Source organism: Andrena cerasifolii, chromosome 7 (genome assembly GCF_050908995.1).
Source record: "Andrena cerasifolii isolate SP2316 chromosome 7, iyAndCera1_principal, whole genome shotgun sequence".
Lineage (NCBI taxonomy): Eukaryota > Metazoa > Arthropoda > Insecta > Hymenoptera > Andrenidae > Andrena > Andrena cerasifolii.
Window position 1 is genome coordinate 14,373,517 of NC_135124.1, and position 17,419 is coordinate 14,390,935.

The 17,419-nt window shown below is 46.0% G+C and overlaps 2 protein-coding genes across 2 annotated transcripts in view; both read right to left on the minus strand.

Annotated features, from left to right (window-relative positions):
- Positions 1-14,642, minus strand: part of LOC143371542 (serine/threonine-protein phosphatase 2B catalytic subunit 2) — a 149,465-nt gene extending 134,823 nt beyond the window's left edge. Inside the window, exon 1 of the mRNA XM_076816824.1 lies at positions 13,378-14,642. Coding sequence (XP_076672939.1) covers positions 13,378-13,432 — 55 coding nt within the window. The 5' untranslated portion in view covers positions 13,433-14,642. The remainder of the gene's footprint in view (positions 1-13,377) is intronic.
- Positions 14,643-15,178: 536 nt separating this feature from the next.
- On the minus strand, positions 15,179-16,231 carry Gsts4 (glutathione S-transferase S4). The gene is made up of 4 exons (XM_076816856.1): positions 16,056-16,231; positions 15,797-15,964; positions 15,513-15,658; positions 15,179-15,440 (listed from the first exon to the last, which is right to left on the minus strand). The coding sequence occupies exons 1-4, from the start codon at positions 16,192-16,194 to the stop codon at positions 15,273-15,275; spliced, it is 621 nt and encodes a 206-aa protein (XP_076672971.1). The 5' UTR covers positions 16,195-16,231; the 3' UTR covers positions 15,179-15,272.
- Positions 16,232-17,419: the final 1,188 nt, after the last annotated feature.

Sequence of the window (17,419 nt, forward strand, 5' to 3'; positions counted from 1 at the left end):
CGGTATGTTATGAATAAGGTATTCTATGCGTTACTACGGGGTTGGCCGTGTGTATTGATCTGGCCACGGTGCCCCGCCTCTCTCTTTCTCTCTCCTTTCACCCCAGCCCCTCGCTCTCCTCGTGGCCAGGCCTCTGCCCCGACCCCCTTTTCCCCAACAACTTTCAACTTCTCCCTTTCTTCGTCGAGGAAGCACGGCCACCCCGAGCAGCTAGCCACGGGCTGGACTTCCTCGCCGCCCGTGAAGCGGCAGCGAGAGGGAGAGGGATCCCTCCAAGGGACGCGCTGAGAACTCGAGGACGATCGTTCACCTGTTGATGCGTGAATGCGAAGGGCTGGTGTCCTAGCGTGACCTCGATCCCTGCGTAGTCGGGAGGACGATTAACGGGACCGGTGTCCTGGAAACCGCTCGTCCGAAGCCTCTTCCTGGGGCGTGCACGAGTTTCACGGGCTTGAAGGAAGCCACACGATTCCGTCGGATATTCTGCCGATGCCGAGGGGGATGGCTTTTGCTGTCGCTTGGGAATGCGTGAATAGGGCGAAGGGTTCCCTTTAAGGGGTATTCTACTAAAAAATTATATTTTTTTTTGTTTGATTTTCAAATATTTTAGGGTTTCGAAAATATGTCTCTAAAATATTGAGGTGAAATTCGAAAAACTCCCAGAGTTTTAGGGGCTCAAGGCCACAGCGTGGCCGGCAGTCGTTCCCTCGACCCTTGTATCTAAAGAGGCTGTAACTGCCAACAGAGAAGAGAGAGCTGCCCAACATAATTTTTTTGAAGCTCAGGAAGGTTTCCTCTACGGTCCTGGTATACCAGATTAGGGATAAGTTACAGGAATTAGTTGTTATCTACCGCAACTTCAGTCGTATAGGTCGCACTGCATGAAAAACTTTAATCGCGTTTTTCTCGAAACAATTTTTTTAGATCGGGCGCACATTTTTCTCGAAAACTACTGGACCGATTGAGCTAAAATTTCACACACATTCAAAGTGAATCTGTACCTATAGCCGGAACTAGAATTATATCAACAGTTTTAATACAACCTCCCCCACACCTTGTTTTAGCTCAAGAAAAGTCGAAAAATCAAATATAAATTTTTAAACAGCTGCGATTTCGGTAACAATATCCGGACTTGGTTACATCTAGTTCAGGCGATAACTACACTCGTATAGATTAAAAAAATCTTTGGTACTTTCGTTTCAGATGACTATGACGGCCGCAATTCGCGCGCCCGATGGGGCCGGTTTTTGATGGCATGACCTGCGCTTCGGCGTGTAACTTGTACAAATTTCAATATAATGCGTTCCAAAAATTTGTGTTGATACTTCAAACACTACTAAATACGCGTGCAAAACCCCTGCCCTGTAGGTGCGATAGGTTTTCCAGAATTAATTTCCAAATATCACGTTCAAAAACGAGTGTCTAGACTAGAATACCCCCTTAAGTATGAATGGATCGTGATTGATCTGTTATTGGGAGCTGGGGAGGTTGAGTTGGAATCAGAAAACTAAGCGACGATGATACAGAATAAAAGGAACTCATACATTATTCAGGGGATATGAATGGGCTGGTATTCAAGCACTGTGCGTGGGAGTAAGAAAGAGATTCTACTCAAGACCCTGCACTTTGCCATGGACCATTTCCAGCTCATGGACCATGACGCGAGAGCTAATCAGAAAAGGAATTTGCATAGCTTCGAGTCTGTTACCACTCGCACAGATCCCATTGGGGATCGACCACTCCCACCACTCGTTGGAACCAAAACATTTTACACAGGGAGGGAGGAGGGGGGGGGGGGAAAGGGGACGGTATCGCGCCGAGGGGCCAGATTAAATTCGAGAAAACGAGAAAGCTGTTCGCCTCGATCAGATATACGTGTTTCGTGTGGGGTTCGAGAAACGGGCCACGTAATGAATTCGTGCGCCCTTCGTCGATGACCTGGTTCCATTGCGAGCGACGCTATGCTAAATGAAGGTACGACCTTCCGCGGCGAGGGTCGTGCGAGGTCGCGGAAGATTAGTCGGCGCTCCTTCGCAAACTTCAATCCGCCAGTCTAAGGATCTATCAGAATGGCCCCACGGTCACTGATGATCTTAAGAGGCTTCCAGAGACCTTAAGTCCCACGCGACTGAAGGCCCCGTTATCCTAACATTCGGGCCCAGCAGTTCGGGGAATCCTATCGACGCAGGACGAAGAAGAGTATCGACGCAGCACGCGCCTATTTCTGTCTCCCAATTAAGCGAAGACGGGGGTGGAAAAACGCCGCTGTGCGAGGCAAAGGCAGCGCTCCTTTGCGAACAGAATAATAGAACGTGAAGCGGGAGTGCTGTCGATGGTTATCGGTAAGACATCCATGGATTTTGATTTTCTGATACCATCGGCTGTTGCTCGTGGGATTTAAGGTGCATGCGTGATTCCTGCGTTATTTCGGGGATTTAGAAATTCGATGCAGCTTCGGGTGTTGGTGTTGGCTTAGCCTCATGGGAACCGGGGGAACTACGGAATTTTAATTAAAACTTGGGCAAGATCTCCCGATATTTCGCGATAGTGATTGATGAATCTTCGGTTATGAGAAGCTTTAGATTCCTTGCTCAGTTTTTGAACGAGTGGGGATTTTTGGTGCGAAGCATGATGGAAGGATATAAGGTGTGCTCTTGCGCATCCTTTTCAAATTAGCCAATAACGTGCTCTTTCCAGGATCCTTTATATTGGATTGTTAATCAATATGATAGAATGAATTTGTCAACATTTCGATACGCGTCTGTACACTTGCATATGCATTCATATATATACATATTTTAAAATTGCGGAAATTGGGAATGCGCAGTAAAAGACGAAAGTGAGCCGGTCAGCGAGCACACCTTATATCATTACATCATGGTGCAAAGGTCGGTGCAATTGTTTGAAGAAATTTCAGGTCGCTCGAATCGATAGGCGCAATTGGAACCGCTGGATGACGAGAGGGTGAAACGTTTCTCTTCGTGGCACGAGGCGTTAAATAATTGTCTTCCCGCGGAACGGAAGACACCGATGCAATGCGATTAAATCGAAAAGTCGATTCTCTCTGGGGCGCTGCTAACGGGATCTGACAAGGCGAACGCGCCACTTGGGCGTCTATAGGGGTCGTATCGATTCTTGTAGGAGAAGGAACACTCGCTGACAAGGTTACAAGGTTGCACTAATTGAGGGTTTTAATTTCCTGCCCGCCCACCAGAACCAGCCGATTTGTCCGTGTGTGCGCGCCGACCGTACTACACACGCGAACCCCTTTTCTTTCGTACCGCCAAAGACAATGGACGTGATAAGAATTTCTGACGTCTTGGAATCGAAACGAATACGAGAAACTTGAGATCGACACCCTCCAGTTCTCTGCTGAGCTAGAGTACTAATGTCCTAAAATTCTAGGGCTCGTAAGTTCAAGGGTGCTCAAGTTGTGGGAGTCTACAGTCGTCGAGGGCTAAATTTCTAAATTTCTAGATTTCTAGGGGTTTCAGGTCCGGGTGGCCTATATATCTCGAGTATTTGGATTCTTATGTTAAATTTTAAAATTTAAAAATTCTTAGATTCTTAAATTCTTAGATTCTTAGATTCTTAGATTCTTAGATTCTTAAATTCTTAAATTCTTAAATTCTTAAATTCTTAAATTCTTAAATTCTTAAATTCTTAAATTCTTAAATTCTTTGATTCGTAAATTTTTAGATTCTTAAATTCTTAGATTCTTAGATTCTTAAATTCTTAAATTCTTAAATTCTTAAATTCTTAAATTCTTAGATTCTTAGATTCTTAGAATCTTAGATTCTTAAATTCTTAGATTCTTAAATTCTTAGATTCTTAAATTTTTAGATTCTTAAATTCTTAGATTCTTAGATTCTTAAATTCTTAGATTCTTAAATTCTTAAATTCTTAAATTCTTAAATTCTTAAATTCTTAAATTCTTAAATTCTTAAATTCTTAAATTCTTAAATTCTTAAATTCTTAAATTCTTAAATTCTTAAATTCTTAAATTCTTAAATTCTTAGATTCTTAAATTCTTAGATTCTTAAATTCTTAGATTCTCAAATTCTTAGATTCTTAAATTCTTAGATTCTTAAATTCTTAGATTCTTAAATTCTTAGATTCTTAAATTCTTAGATTCTTAAATTCTTAGATTCTTAAATTCTTAGATTCTTAAATTCTTTGATTCTTAAATTTTTAGATTCTTAAATTCTTGGATTCTTAGTTTCTTAGATTCTTAAATTCTTAGATTCTTAAATTCTTAGATTCTTAAATTCTTAAATTCTTAAATTCTTTGATTCTTAAATTTTTAGATTCTTAAATTTTTGGATTCTTAGATTCCTAGATTCTTAAATTTTTAGATTCTTTGGTGCTCGTATCCCAGAGCCCCCCAGAACTAAAATCTCAGAACTCTAAAATTCTAAAGTCCTAGTGCCCCAGAGTCCTAAAGCTGCAGACTTCCAGAGTTCCCGAAGCAAGTAATTCGAAATCAAGAGGTCTTGGTAATCTCAAGAAATCTTGCAAGACTTAATTAGGTTTAACGATTACGAGTGTCTCAAGGAGTTTTGAAAGCCACTGATATGTCGAGAAACTTGTGAACCATGAGAGATCCTGTTGAAACTTTTTTAGGAGAACCTGGAGCACGATATCGTTAATTATAGGTAAATTAAAAGTTATCCTTCTGTTTTCTGCTCTCATAACGCAGATTTCTAATATCCCTACGCATATAAACTTCCAACCTTCACCCACTTGAATGGAGAATTTTGTAGCGTGGAGGATGAACGGTCGCAACTTTTAAGTGACTTAGGGAACATCGCGGTGATTCGCGTTCCAATGGGAATTTCTAGGACTTCTGCGAAGACTATTTAATCGGCAGCTCGATAATGCGAGGACGCATCGTGGCCGTGTGAAATGCGGGAGGCGCTAAACGGCTGTGAATTGTAGCGAACAATGCGCCCAGTGTCAATGGATTAAACGCGTAACGAGTCCTCGAGTCGAAGGCAACGATTACGAGCTACAATCAGACACATCTCTGCAAACTGAAAGACAAAATCCCTTGTAAAGACGTTCATAGACTCGGCAACGATCAACTGCTTGCAACGTGCAAGGAATCTAATGGTACGTCTTATTCAACATCTCACGTTCGATTAAACACCCCGGATCTACAGAGAAGCTCCACGAGCTTGAGTAACAGCAGCGATTTCTAAAAACCAATTCCCTCCCTGCGAATCCCACAGTAATTTCTCATAATATCCCATTGTATCAACATTAAACACTTGCTAAGTAGTTGCGACAATTAGAATTGAGTTGACGCAGAAAATATCGAACACAGCTAGAAATACGAAACATTCCATGGTCCACGCTGGGTGTGTCAAGCATTTCCTTCGTCCCTTAGTGGAGCGGAAAGGGAGCTAGCTCACCTGCCAATACAGAAACAAGAATCTTCAACCCCGAGGGTTAATCTTAATCGCTGGTGAGACTCTCCAACGAAAAACCACTCAAATGCCAAGCGCATTCTTCATCCCCGCGTGCGGGGGAGGGCACTCGAGGCGATTCCGCGAATTTCCAGCGACATCCAACCCCCGTGGGGGGTGCCTCCGATTCCTCCCCACCCCTTTTCTTCACGCTGCCGTCGACCTTTGGCGATTTTACCGAATCTCTTGAACCGACCGACTCCTTTGTGCCGCGAGAGATGGCCCTTGAGAGGCCGGCATCGACCGATCGTTTGTCCACGAAAATAGAAGCTCGATCCGACGCGACGTGTCGCTCACGTTGAAGAGGGGAGGTCGAGGAACGCGCGGAGGCTAGGGTGAAATCGACGCGTGCCCTGGGACTCGAGAAGGATTCGCAATGACGCTTAAAAACGTCCCTAATCTACCACAACACTGTGGCTAAACTACAAAGTGGAGTTGCAAAAACGACAAGTATCCACACTTATCGATACCAACGATTCACCCGAAATCAAAGCTCCACCCTCCCCCAACGACTTCAACCACCCAATTCTACAACGCTTCGCGAAGTGATCGTTCGCAGCAGCTTATTGTAAACAAACAGCCCAGCTGCCAAACTCGGAACGGCTCGGCGGAGTTTTCCAAGCCTCTGCCTTGCAACCACCCCGCAGTGGAGAATGCTCTGAACAGGGAACGGAGCTCGGGACGATCCTCCCCCGCCGAAAGTCGCGGCGCGCAAAAGGTGGCGTGGTTTGAAAGACCCAAGGAGAACAAGGAAGAGCCCCCACCGTGTTTATTTGTTCTTTCGTAAAGTCAACAAAAATTTCGCCGGTAAGGCACGAGCGGCGAACAGGAACGGGCGGAACAGTGGACGACGGCCGAGCCAAATGTAGTTGGCCGACCAGCCAAATGAGTTTGTGTCTATTATTACACTCCACCCAGCCGTGAGCCACACGGGGCCCCCGGGTTATCCTCTCCGCTCACTATACCCGGCCACTATAGCGACTATAGCAACCCTGCCCCCTCGAAACCTCCGCGAACTCTGCTCCCCTATTTTTCTTCCTCGCGGCTCCGTTCATTGTGACGTTTGCGAGGGTAATTAAATTCGGGGGGAACGAGTTACCCTCGGCATAGAATCTCTCATACTTTCGGGCTGCGCGGGGAGAATTCGGCTTTGTAACTCACCCATTGAAAATGCTCTGCTGTTGAATTGGTGCGGAAGTGTGGGGGTGTAATAGTGGGACGTGTGGAGGTAATTAATAGGATCTTGGAGGAGTTGTTACTGGCAGCTTGAGGAGAGTTTAAGTATTCGGAGGTGGTCTTTTTTTTTCTCTTTATTCCAAAGTGAATATATTCTGGGACGGGAGCAGGTGTCTTTTGACAAAGAATAGCGCGGATGATGTTGAGTGTGTTAATAGACGCGGCATTTTGCTCGCGTGGGTCGATCAGAAATTCAACGAGGCCGATCGGAGCGGAGTGTAGCTTTCCTAAATCAGCGTATCGAGCAGGCTCGAAGGCGTTGTTTTGAATACGCTGCCAAGAATTCCCTCGGGTCCCAGAGTCACCGCGACTTTTATTCTTCGGCCCGGTGTTACCCGGGGAACGGACATCAATATTCGTTTCTGCCCCGAATTCTGGGTCACAGACGCTGCACCGTATCTGGTCGCGGTGATCGCGATTAGCATTCGGCCTTCTCAATGGCACTTTCCCTCTGATCGCCTACCGTTCGCCCCGCGGGCGCATCGATTTCCTACCCGCGAGATTTTATTCGCGAGCTAATTGAAACAACTGGCACGGCACGGCGGCGAGAAAAACAACGTTTATTCAGAGGGAACGAGGTCACAGATGCTGAAACACGTTCCGATATTATTATCGTGATTACTGTTTCCCCGGCTACCTGCGATCTTATCAGACGCCGTGTGAATGGCGAACACGTGCCGGCGCTGCGTGCGATTAACATTCGCCAGAAATTCTTCCGTCGCAGCTCGTTCGATCCCTCAACGATCGAATCGGCAAAAACACGGGATAGCTATTGAGTCGTGAAACTGAAACCCCCCCGTGTGTATAATTTATATTTTATATGAAATATAAAATAGAGGCTCGAGACTGCCAGCATCCTTACTCTTCGCAAATAAATTTTCAAAGCAATGTAATCAATTACAAATTACAAATTCGAGATACCGAATTACACCAGCGAAAACACCTTCGAACTCCAGAAACCCGTCAGCCTCCCTAGCACCTTCGTCTCCTTTTTCAGTTCCAGGAGAAGAAAGGGTCGAGCCTGCACCCCCAGATGAACCCCAGCGAAAAAATCTTTGCGCAAGCACGTGTCTACCGAGGAGCAACGGGATCGCGGACGTTCAGGTGGAGTCGGTGGCTATCGTTTATTCGCTTGGATGTCGGGAAACGATCGGCAAGCGGCTCGAGCAACGAAAATAGCTTACGAAGGCAGGCATTATGAAGCTATGAAAATATTTATAGACCGCCACTGGTTGGCAAATAATGACACGCACGCACACATGCAGGATCGTCGCGGAGCGGAATAGTCTCGCGTTTAATAAATAACGCAACAACGTTAGCCCCGCTCTCTAGGTAGTTACGAGTCGAATGATGCAGATTCCTAGATTAATGCGCCCCTGTGCCGCGGCGCGTTCCAATATTCAACGCGAAATATTCCTACCCCGAGTGATCCAACCCCAGGACAGGCATCTGTTTTGAAATCGCGGGATTAACCGCCCCGCTGTCGCAGTCCCCCCCATTACCAGCTCGATCAATTTTATATCGACCTACCACGCTTAATATTTATTGCCTCCTTGACAGCCTACGACGGTTCAGAGGTGTGTTTGTATAAATTCAGAGGAAGCTGGCCCACTTCGTCCAACGGAGAGCTGTATCAGGTTGAAAGGAACAATATCGGCAATCCAACTTCCACCCGCATCGGAAAAAGGAAAGGTGCCACCCTCTGTCCATCAAGCCCCGGAACAATCAGAATTCTATATTTAATTCGAGGTTGCCTGGTGGCAAGTGGGGCCGCGATGGAATAAATAAATAAAAAAAAAATGGAAAGGGGAACATGATAAATAAAAGACCGAGGGTCCGGGCGCCGAAAAGCGGCTTCAGGGAGACAATATCCCCTTCGATAATCGACGGCACGCCCATAATTTGCCAGTGTAATTCAGTCAACAGGCAATTATCGGGGCAATCGTTCGGGCACGTGTCCGGGCTGGCAAGGTGGCCGGCTCGCGGATCAAATCGCAGGTCGAGGCGTGCTGGCGCGCTTAAGTTTCTCCAGGGCGCAGAGACATCGTAGAGGACGACCCGTCCGAGCACTCAATTAGACTGGAGAAACATTAACTCGGTAACGCAAGAGCCGTTGTAACGCGATGCCTTTTAAATTCGGTAATTGGCCAACCACCCTTTCGAAGGGGACGTGGGGGAAAGTGAAATGCGTCGCGCACCCTGTCGTCGCGGTCTAAAATAATTCGAAAAAGTAAAAAAATTACGCCAAGTACATGAAATCAAATAAATCACAAAAAATAGAAGATAATAATAATTATAAAATAAAAGAAGATGTGAAATCAAAATGAGCTGCACGTACATAAAGGTAAAGATAAATACAAATAAATATTTTAATACGAATAAAGATTTTATTCAAAATACTTGGCGCTGCGAAACAGAAGAAATGTTAATTGTCCTCGTATTAATAATTTAAAATAACTCCCTTATAATCTAAAATACATAAACATATACATATTAGAAACGCAGTCAGATTTATTCAACATTTATTTAATTCTAATGTCATACGTAGCATATGCGCACGCACACATTCATGAACGCACACGCAAGAAAGAAAGAAAAAGATTAATGCAATTTACACATATTTATTCAGTTTAGCGACACCAATTCGGGACGCAGCGCCAAGTATTTTGAATAAAATATTTATTCGTATTAAAATATTTATTTGTATTTATCTTTACCTTTATGTACTCGCAGCTCATTTTGATTTCATATATTTTTTTATTTTGTAATTATTATTACCTTCTATTCTTTGTGATTTATTTGATTCCATGTACTTGGCGTAATTTTTTTACTTTTTTCAAGTTTTTTATGGATATTATTGAAATTGGTCTTATTCGAAAGCTTATATGCGGTTTACATCAGAAAAGTGCCTTTAAATTTAGGAAATATTGCAGGCGTGATGAGTTATTAATGAAATAAGTTTCAGGTTAGATTGGCATAGCCCGGCGACGAGTAAATGATACAGGGTGTCTTTTCTGTATTTTCTTTCCTGTACTTGGCGTCGAGACGCTACCGCGTCTCTAGATCCACGCCGTTTACTCTCTTTCCCCGTTACCGATCCAACGACTCCGATCCGAGGGAGCAGAGGAGCCTAGCTCCAGTTTCGGAGCGTGACCTCAGACTCTTTCAGCGACACGGAATTATTACGAGATCCACCGTTGCGCTGAATAAGCGGAATCGAAGTAACGACGTCGAATGGGAGCCGAGCTAACTAATTCGAGGCGGTCGCGTCTCGAATCCTTCATTAGAGGGTGCGAGGAGATAAAAGAAGCGCGAGAAGCGTGTCGAGGGACAAATGGGCTTGCCTGTCTCCATTGACCGCGCCATTGAGTCTGATTAACATGTGGTAGGCTAGCGAGGGGCTTGTTAAAAATCATTAATCATCAGCCGCGCTTGGAGACACTCCAAATTACGATATTTTCGCGTCACGACAATGAGTTATATTCGGTGGTTGATGGTTCGCGGTCGCACGCGTGACCGACGCGATGACTATTCGCATTTAATTTCGTTTTATGCGGAGCTGCTCGTGATTCAGCTTCGACGACTGGGATTGTGTTCCTTGGCGTCTGGGGGCTCGATTGGAATTCGAGCTGGATCGATTATCTAAGCTGCGGGGTGATGACGAATCGAAAACTTTAAACGATCAGTGGCTGTAGGTCAGACGTAAATATACACAACTAGCAAAATACCCCCGCGCTTCGCTTTGGGCCTGAGAGATATTAAGAGAGGCTTCTCGTGTAATAGCCCCTGAAATTTATGAATTTTTAAAAAAAAAACTATTGTTAATATTGCATTAAACTCTTTTGGGATATAAGGAGGCATCTTTAAACTTGTAGATTTTTTTTATGTCCTTCCTTTTTGTTATTTATTAACTATTGTGGCATCGTGTTAAGCTCTTCGACGATGTTGTCATCGGTTATAGCGTACTGGACCTAAAATTTTAGTTTTAGTTTTTATTTATAATACTTTTTTCGTCGATATAAAGAATAATATGAGAACTTTGTCTAAGGAAAAAACTTACTTTTTCCTTCAAACGCTATAACTCTTTCAATTTTTCATTTTTTTTCTTTAAAGTGGACCAATCTCAGCGTAAACTATCTAACTACGAAACTTCTATTTTTTTGCAATCAGATAATGATTCATAAATAATAAGAAGGATGAACATTACAAAAATATTTTCTGCAAGTTTAAAGATGCCTCATTATATCCCGAAAGAGTTTAATCCAATATGACCAACAGTTTTTTAAAAAAAAATTCTTAAGTGTCAGTTATTTTTGGGGCTGTTAGACGAGAATCCCCGCTTAAGGACTCCATGAAAACACAATTCACCCCTTTTCACCACCCTCTTAGAGGCTGATTAGGGCAAAATCCTGAAATTGGTGTTTAGGCATTTGTGTGGGTAATATTTGTGAGCAAGAACCAAGTTGATATCTAATCGGGCCTAGGAGATATTAGAGAGTTGGAGAAAATACATATTACCGCTTTTCATCCTCTTGGAGATGGAATTTCCAAAAATCCTTCCTTAGTGGGTGTCTACGTCATGAAAACAATCTACCTTCCGAATTTCACGCAGAAAAGATCGCAGAATAAGGTCCGAAAATTCCGAAAATCAGCGATTCTCGACCTTATTCTGCGATCTTTAAGCGTTTGTAGCTCAGAGCAACGTTAACCGATTTTCATGAAATTTTAGACACGTATACAACTTGCTTCGATCTACAAACGGGTTTTCTTGAATTTTCAATACAGGCTCACAGAGAAAAGTTGAAAAAAACGAACTTTTCTATTTTTTTTGCTATTTATTTATTTATTTTGCCGACCAACTGCATTTTTTTCAAAACGACGAATCACGTCGCTTAGCAAACTAATCCCCCTAGCTTCTAAAAAAAACTCAAGTCGTTTGGATTAATTTTAAAAAAGTTATGCGATTTTAAAGAGTGCACGATTATGGCTGTGAGCCACTGTAGATGTACATTGACACCCTGTGTGCTATCGACAAGAACTGTATTAGCATGAAAATAGAGCGAAACTTAACATGAAGAAGAGACTGCGAACTAAGTAGAAGTAAAGCAGCTTTTAAACGCGAGGAGAAAAAGGATCCACCGTGCTGGGAGGGGGAAAGAAAAACACGCGGAGGGCGCCACGCAATAAAGGTCGACGACCCCGAGTGCCTGCCACCTGTACGTCCTTAACCAGTTCCCCTTTTCGGCAGCAATGTGGGTCAGCACGCCTCCTCGGCTAAAAAGGGCACGCCTGCACCGGGAAGGAGGCAGACAATGCTCCGGCGCGTGCCCCCGCGTAAAATGGAAGTAAAAATACTCGGAGGGGTCGCCTATTGTGCGTGCAGCGAGATGTGCCGTCAATAGTGCACGCTAGAACCGCCAACCGGTCGGCCAGGGTCAGCGACCGGAAACACTGTACGCTCTAAAACGGAAAGGCGCCGCTGAAACCGATGAATATTAAGTTTACCGCGGATCTGGGTCATCGCGATAGACCCCCTTCTAACGAGAAGCATCGACGAAATTCGCGGCTGGCATTTCTGACCGCATTTTTCGGGCTCCCCCGGCGAGAAGAAGCCGAGATATTAATTATTCCGCGAGAATGGAAAGGAGGTCGCTCGAAAAAGCGTCGCGGCGGAGAGGGGGACGTAGGGGACGCCGAATGCCAAAAAAGAAAACGAGTCTCATTTTCGACACCCCCGCTGCGGGGAAGATCTATGCATTCTACGCGGACGCCAATGGCCGGCTCCCCGAGCGGGACGCGTATTTACAACAGCCACGCATTAGCGCGCGTATGTACACGCGGAGCGGGGCCGGTCAGCTGTTCGACGGCGACGAAGACAGCTCTACGAGCGTCCAGACGGCGAAATCGTCGGCGTGCCGCGTCCTCGAGACGATTCCGTTCCTCGACCTCGTGGAAACGGGGCTAGCCGCGCGAGACGCACCGCTCTGCGGACGAGAAGATGGCGGGGGAGGCGGGGTTGACGGGCGAAACGCGAATTAGGTTAGGTTGCAAGGTAGGGGGGGAGGGAGAGAGAAACCGGGATGTCGGGCGGTCGGGTGCCGAAGGACGAGCGTCCCGACGTTTTACGAGCGCAAATTCCCGGTGTACGTAGGAAGCGTACAAGGGAGAATTATGGGTGGCAAAGCGTGGTTCGGAGGGTCAGTGAGAATGCCGTGGCAGGTCGATAGCAATGGCGCCGCGAAGCCACGAAGAAAATCAATCTTGTACGACACGCGACGTGTTTTGACGCGCCTACCTTCTTTCTCGCAAGCGTACGTGACGTCACACTGTGCCACGCTCCGATCGAGCTGGACAGCGTTTTAAATGGTGCCCGGGGTGGTGTCGCGATTATTTTGAATGCGAGAAAGAGTCGGGACGGGGGAGGGAACGTAACGATGAGCGTGAAACGCGGAGGGAACTGACGTACCGACCGAGGTGGCCGGAAAAGAGACGGGGCCGCAGGGCCACGCACACACACACACACACACGCACGCGACGCGAGAGAGATCGCGCGTTATACACGTATATACACGGTGCGAGCGAAGGTGGCCGGAGCGCATACGGATTGCACGCAGCGAAACGCTCGGCCACCGGTCGCGATCGAGTTGTATGAAAAATATTCCGTATCGCTTACTTTTGATCACCCGTTCCGTCGTGGAGAGCTTCTGTTGCGAGTTGTTCGAGGTCATGCTGTATCAGGATGGTTGACGGGTGGGCACCGGCCTCTCGCTCACTCTCTCTCTCTCTCTCTCTCTCTCTCTCTCTTTCTCTCGTCTCCTATTACACTCGTTCGCAGCCCTGATCCGCAGGATCGGCCTCTCTCTCTCTCTTCTACGTGCGGTCGGCGGTGTCACACTTGCGCTCGGTGTAATTTTTTTTTCTCCCTCGTCTTCTTCTTGTTCCTCTGGCCGTAGTCACTCGCAGGAGGATGTAGCACCTTCCTCTCACAAACGGGGGGGTTGGGTGGAAGGAGAGGGCGGTATTTTCACCTCGAGAGCCCGGCGCGGCACACACACATACACACGCGCGGAGTTGGAGAGGGAGGAGAGACGGGGATCGGAGAGGTGACGGAAGTTATCGCACGGTGCGGCACATCGGTGGCTCCGAACCGTTCTTCACTGGGCGTTCGCAGAGCGAGAGAAATTATTGCGCACCGTGTCCTTCTCGCTCCCCCCGGTGTGTTTACGACACACCGTCCGACCAAGTACTCCTCTGTCCTCCTTCTTCCACTATCCTTCTGCCTCTGCTGTCTCGCTTTCTCCCTCACGCTCTCGCTCTACCTCTCTCTTCCTCTCTCTCTCTCTCTCTCTCTCTCTCACTCTCTCTCTCTCTCCCCCTCACTCTCTCTCTCTCTATATATCTCTATCTCTCTCTATCTCTCTCTCCCTCTGCCGGACGTAAGGTACCACCAACGCCTTTTGCGGGGCGAGTAACTGGATCGCTGGACCACGCGAGCTGCACGGCCAGCACCGACGGGGCCTCGCGACCACGGTACCACCACACGGAGCAGTTGCACGATCTTCCCGTGCCTTCCGAGGAAACAACAGCCGCCGAACGAGGACTCTCGATGAATACGTAGAGGTGGCGGAGGGCAACGGCGACAACGATCGCGACGGCGTGTGAGCACAGGGAGAACGACCACGGCACGACGGCGAGCACGGCACGACGACGACAACGACGACGGCGACGACAACGACAAGGGCAACGACAATGATGACGGCGAACGCGACGATGACCAGCACGACAACGGCGACGGCGACGACACCGTAATGACGAGCACCGCTACGCGATACCGTGACACCGACACTCACGGTCGAAAACACCACGCCGCTAAATTCTACTACAAGATGTCTGTCTATCTGGCTCTCCGCGGCGCGCACACTGACGGCTCCGCGGCTACGACAACGCTCGCGCATCCCCACTCGCGCAGCGATCATTCGAGACCGCTGATTGGCCTCCCCGCCGCCAGTTGCCGCCACGGCCAAACGCGCCATTTCACGCACTTTTCAACCGGCTCTCTTTCGCTAGCGGCTTTTAATTCGCTATTCCAGTCCTCGGGCGTTAATTAATAGACGCGTGTCTGTACCTTTTTGTTTGAAACTTCTTAGAAAAGAGGCGAAGAATGTGCGAAGAGGTTCGCGCGAACATTGATCGATTTAAATGGGTCAACGGGTCACGTTCTCCAGATTCGAAGGAATTTGACCATTGCGTGCCTTGGAATTTAAAATTTTTCAAGGGACTTATTGAATTTTGTTATTAAAAGGGCGGACCTAGCAGTTACAAATTAATGGACATTGTTTTGATAAAATGTTTGACCACGACTTGCGCGACAGTCGATAAGGTAGAACTCGGAATCTCGGCGAGCGGCGGCAGATTCAAATTACCTTCGAGCAAAATTATGGGTGACTGTGATACTGACAAGCAAAATTCAAAGCTTCAGGCTTAATATCGCTATATTTTTACAGTACGCGTATAAAAATGCTCGCTTAACATTAATTTTACGAAAACTTGAGCGAAGTTCGTGAAGTATTAAAAGGTCAGCTTGGGTCTCTTCTCCACCCAAGCCTTGATACTTGGAATCGCTAAGACCTTCTCTTTCAGAGCCTTCAAATGCGGTTTATCGTTCGTAATATCAGATTCGTAGGCCGTGCTCAATGAATCCGAAATGGCGACGAAGAAGAGGTCCGCGTAATTCAACTAAACAAGAAGTTTTAAAACAGTCGAAATCAATTTTAAACAAACGCACTTCAACAAATAACATACACTCACTTGACCACCGTGCAAATACCCGCCATTGTTCTTAGCCAGTTCCTCGAGCTTTCCCAAATAATATGGTATCACGCTCGTGAATACTTCCTCCCTTTTCTTCGCCTTCAAAACTGGATCTGGTTCCCTATAATAATAGGACACCGCCTCTGCAAAAGAAAAGGGGGAGGCTTATCAGTCTTATCACCGACAGCGGCGCAGAGTCACGGCGGGATTTAACGTTATTTCCGAAAGTACGCGGAATAGAAAGGAACCAATTTTGCCTAGGCGAAGGGATCAATATTTACGCTTCCGGAAGTCGTGAAGAGCGTTCGCGATGGCGTCGATCTGCAAGGTATCCAAATCCGTATTGCCAAGCAGATTAAACTGTTTGGCGAGGTAACGGCAAATAGGCAATGTTTGCGAGTAAGGCTTGCCGTCGATTTCCAGAACGGGCATCTGGCCGAAAGGTGTCGCTGCAAAAAACGGTCCAATCACTGTTCGTGTCGCAAACTGGTGGTCGAGTCAAGTAGAATATTCAAGGGCTCGTTATCAGTAGGTACACACTTGGTTTCAACTTGGTCCACTCGCTGGAACCGTGATCCAACCGGACATCTTCAAACTGAACGCCGCCGTAACTCAGAAGGTACCTTATGGGCTCTCCCAATCCCATAACGTTGAAATATATTAGCTTGTACTCTGTCATCCTCGCTGATCTGAAAAGTGTAAGGGATAAAGTATAGTCGACGATGTTTACTCAATTGTAACTCGGGAATAAACGAATTCTTGAACCACTGAAGACACAGTAGAAACCACAATCTTCGCGCACATTTCAACCGGACGTACTATATAATATTTCAGCCTGCTGGTGCTTTCTAAAGAGTGTACAAGTGGAACTTGCCGCACAAACCAGTGTAGTAGAGGATAATTCACCCAAGACTAACCGGTTCTCAAGATTATGTAAGAATTATATACGCCCCCTCCTCGTCTGCTCGATCCCCCCCGTCTCTATCTTATCTGAAAGACTTTCTTTGTCTGCAAGGTGCTTTGAAGGCTCCTATTGGTCATTCACTTCGGAGGAAGTTGCTCCATGCCCACTCTCCTCGCTACTTTCACCTCTGAAGCAGACGTTGACTGTTGAAAGCCTCCAATTGTTCATGCACGGAATCTACCTATTTATAAAACGTTCTTTAGTCATTCAGGATAATTCGAAACCTCGGATTCATCCACAGAATCTCCAATGATTTCGACCTGCTTCGCTTATTTGAAGACCTTGCAGCAACAGGGGTACAACTCCATCTTTACCACTTTCGATTAAACTGCAAAAAAGTGTTTATAAAATTATTACGATGACGTAACAGTAAAAGGAGAACAGTAATTGAAAAATATACACTTTCACAGAACAAGTAGTGGTTATTGAGTTGATAACTTTTTATTTCTATTTTTGGCGAATTTTTCAAGTCTGGAGCTGCGCCTGTCTTGCACCAAAGAGTAAAAAAATCGGTCACTTTTTGACAACTGCGCGCAATAAGAAACACATTTCATTAATTTATTGTTGCTTTATTAATCAAATGTGGAAGAAATACGTCGACACTTGTTGTAGACATAAAAAATAACGTTATTTAGTCAACAGGTACATTTCAGAGCCTTCTAAAAAGGCTGTTTATAAGGTGGGCGTTCGTATTGCACAAAACAGTAATGGGTGCAGGTCCAAAATTTGCAATAAATCGCTCATTTATTACCGAATTTGCATGAAACTTGTGCCAAACGATGCAGACTTTTTTGTACGAATATCACGCTTCATAGCTCAAAAACTATCAAAAGTGGAGTTGCACCCCCCTTGCTGCAAAGTCTCCAATTCTCCCTTCACCATGAACAGTCACGCGATAACTATCGATAATCCCGTTCGCCGCACCTCTATCGCGATAAAA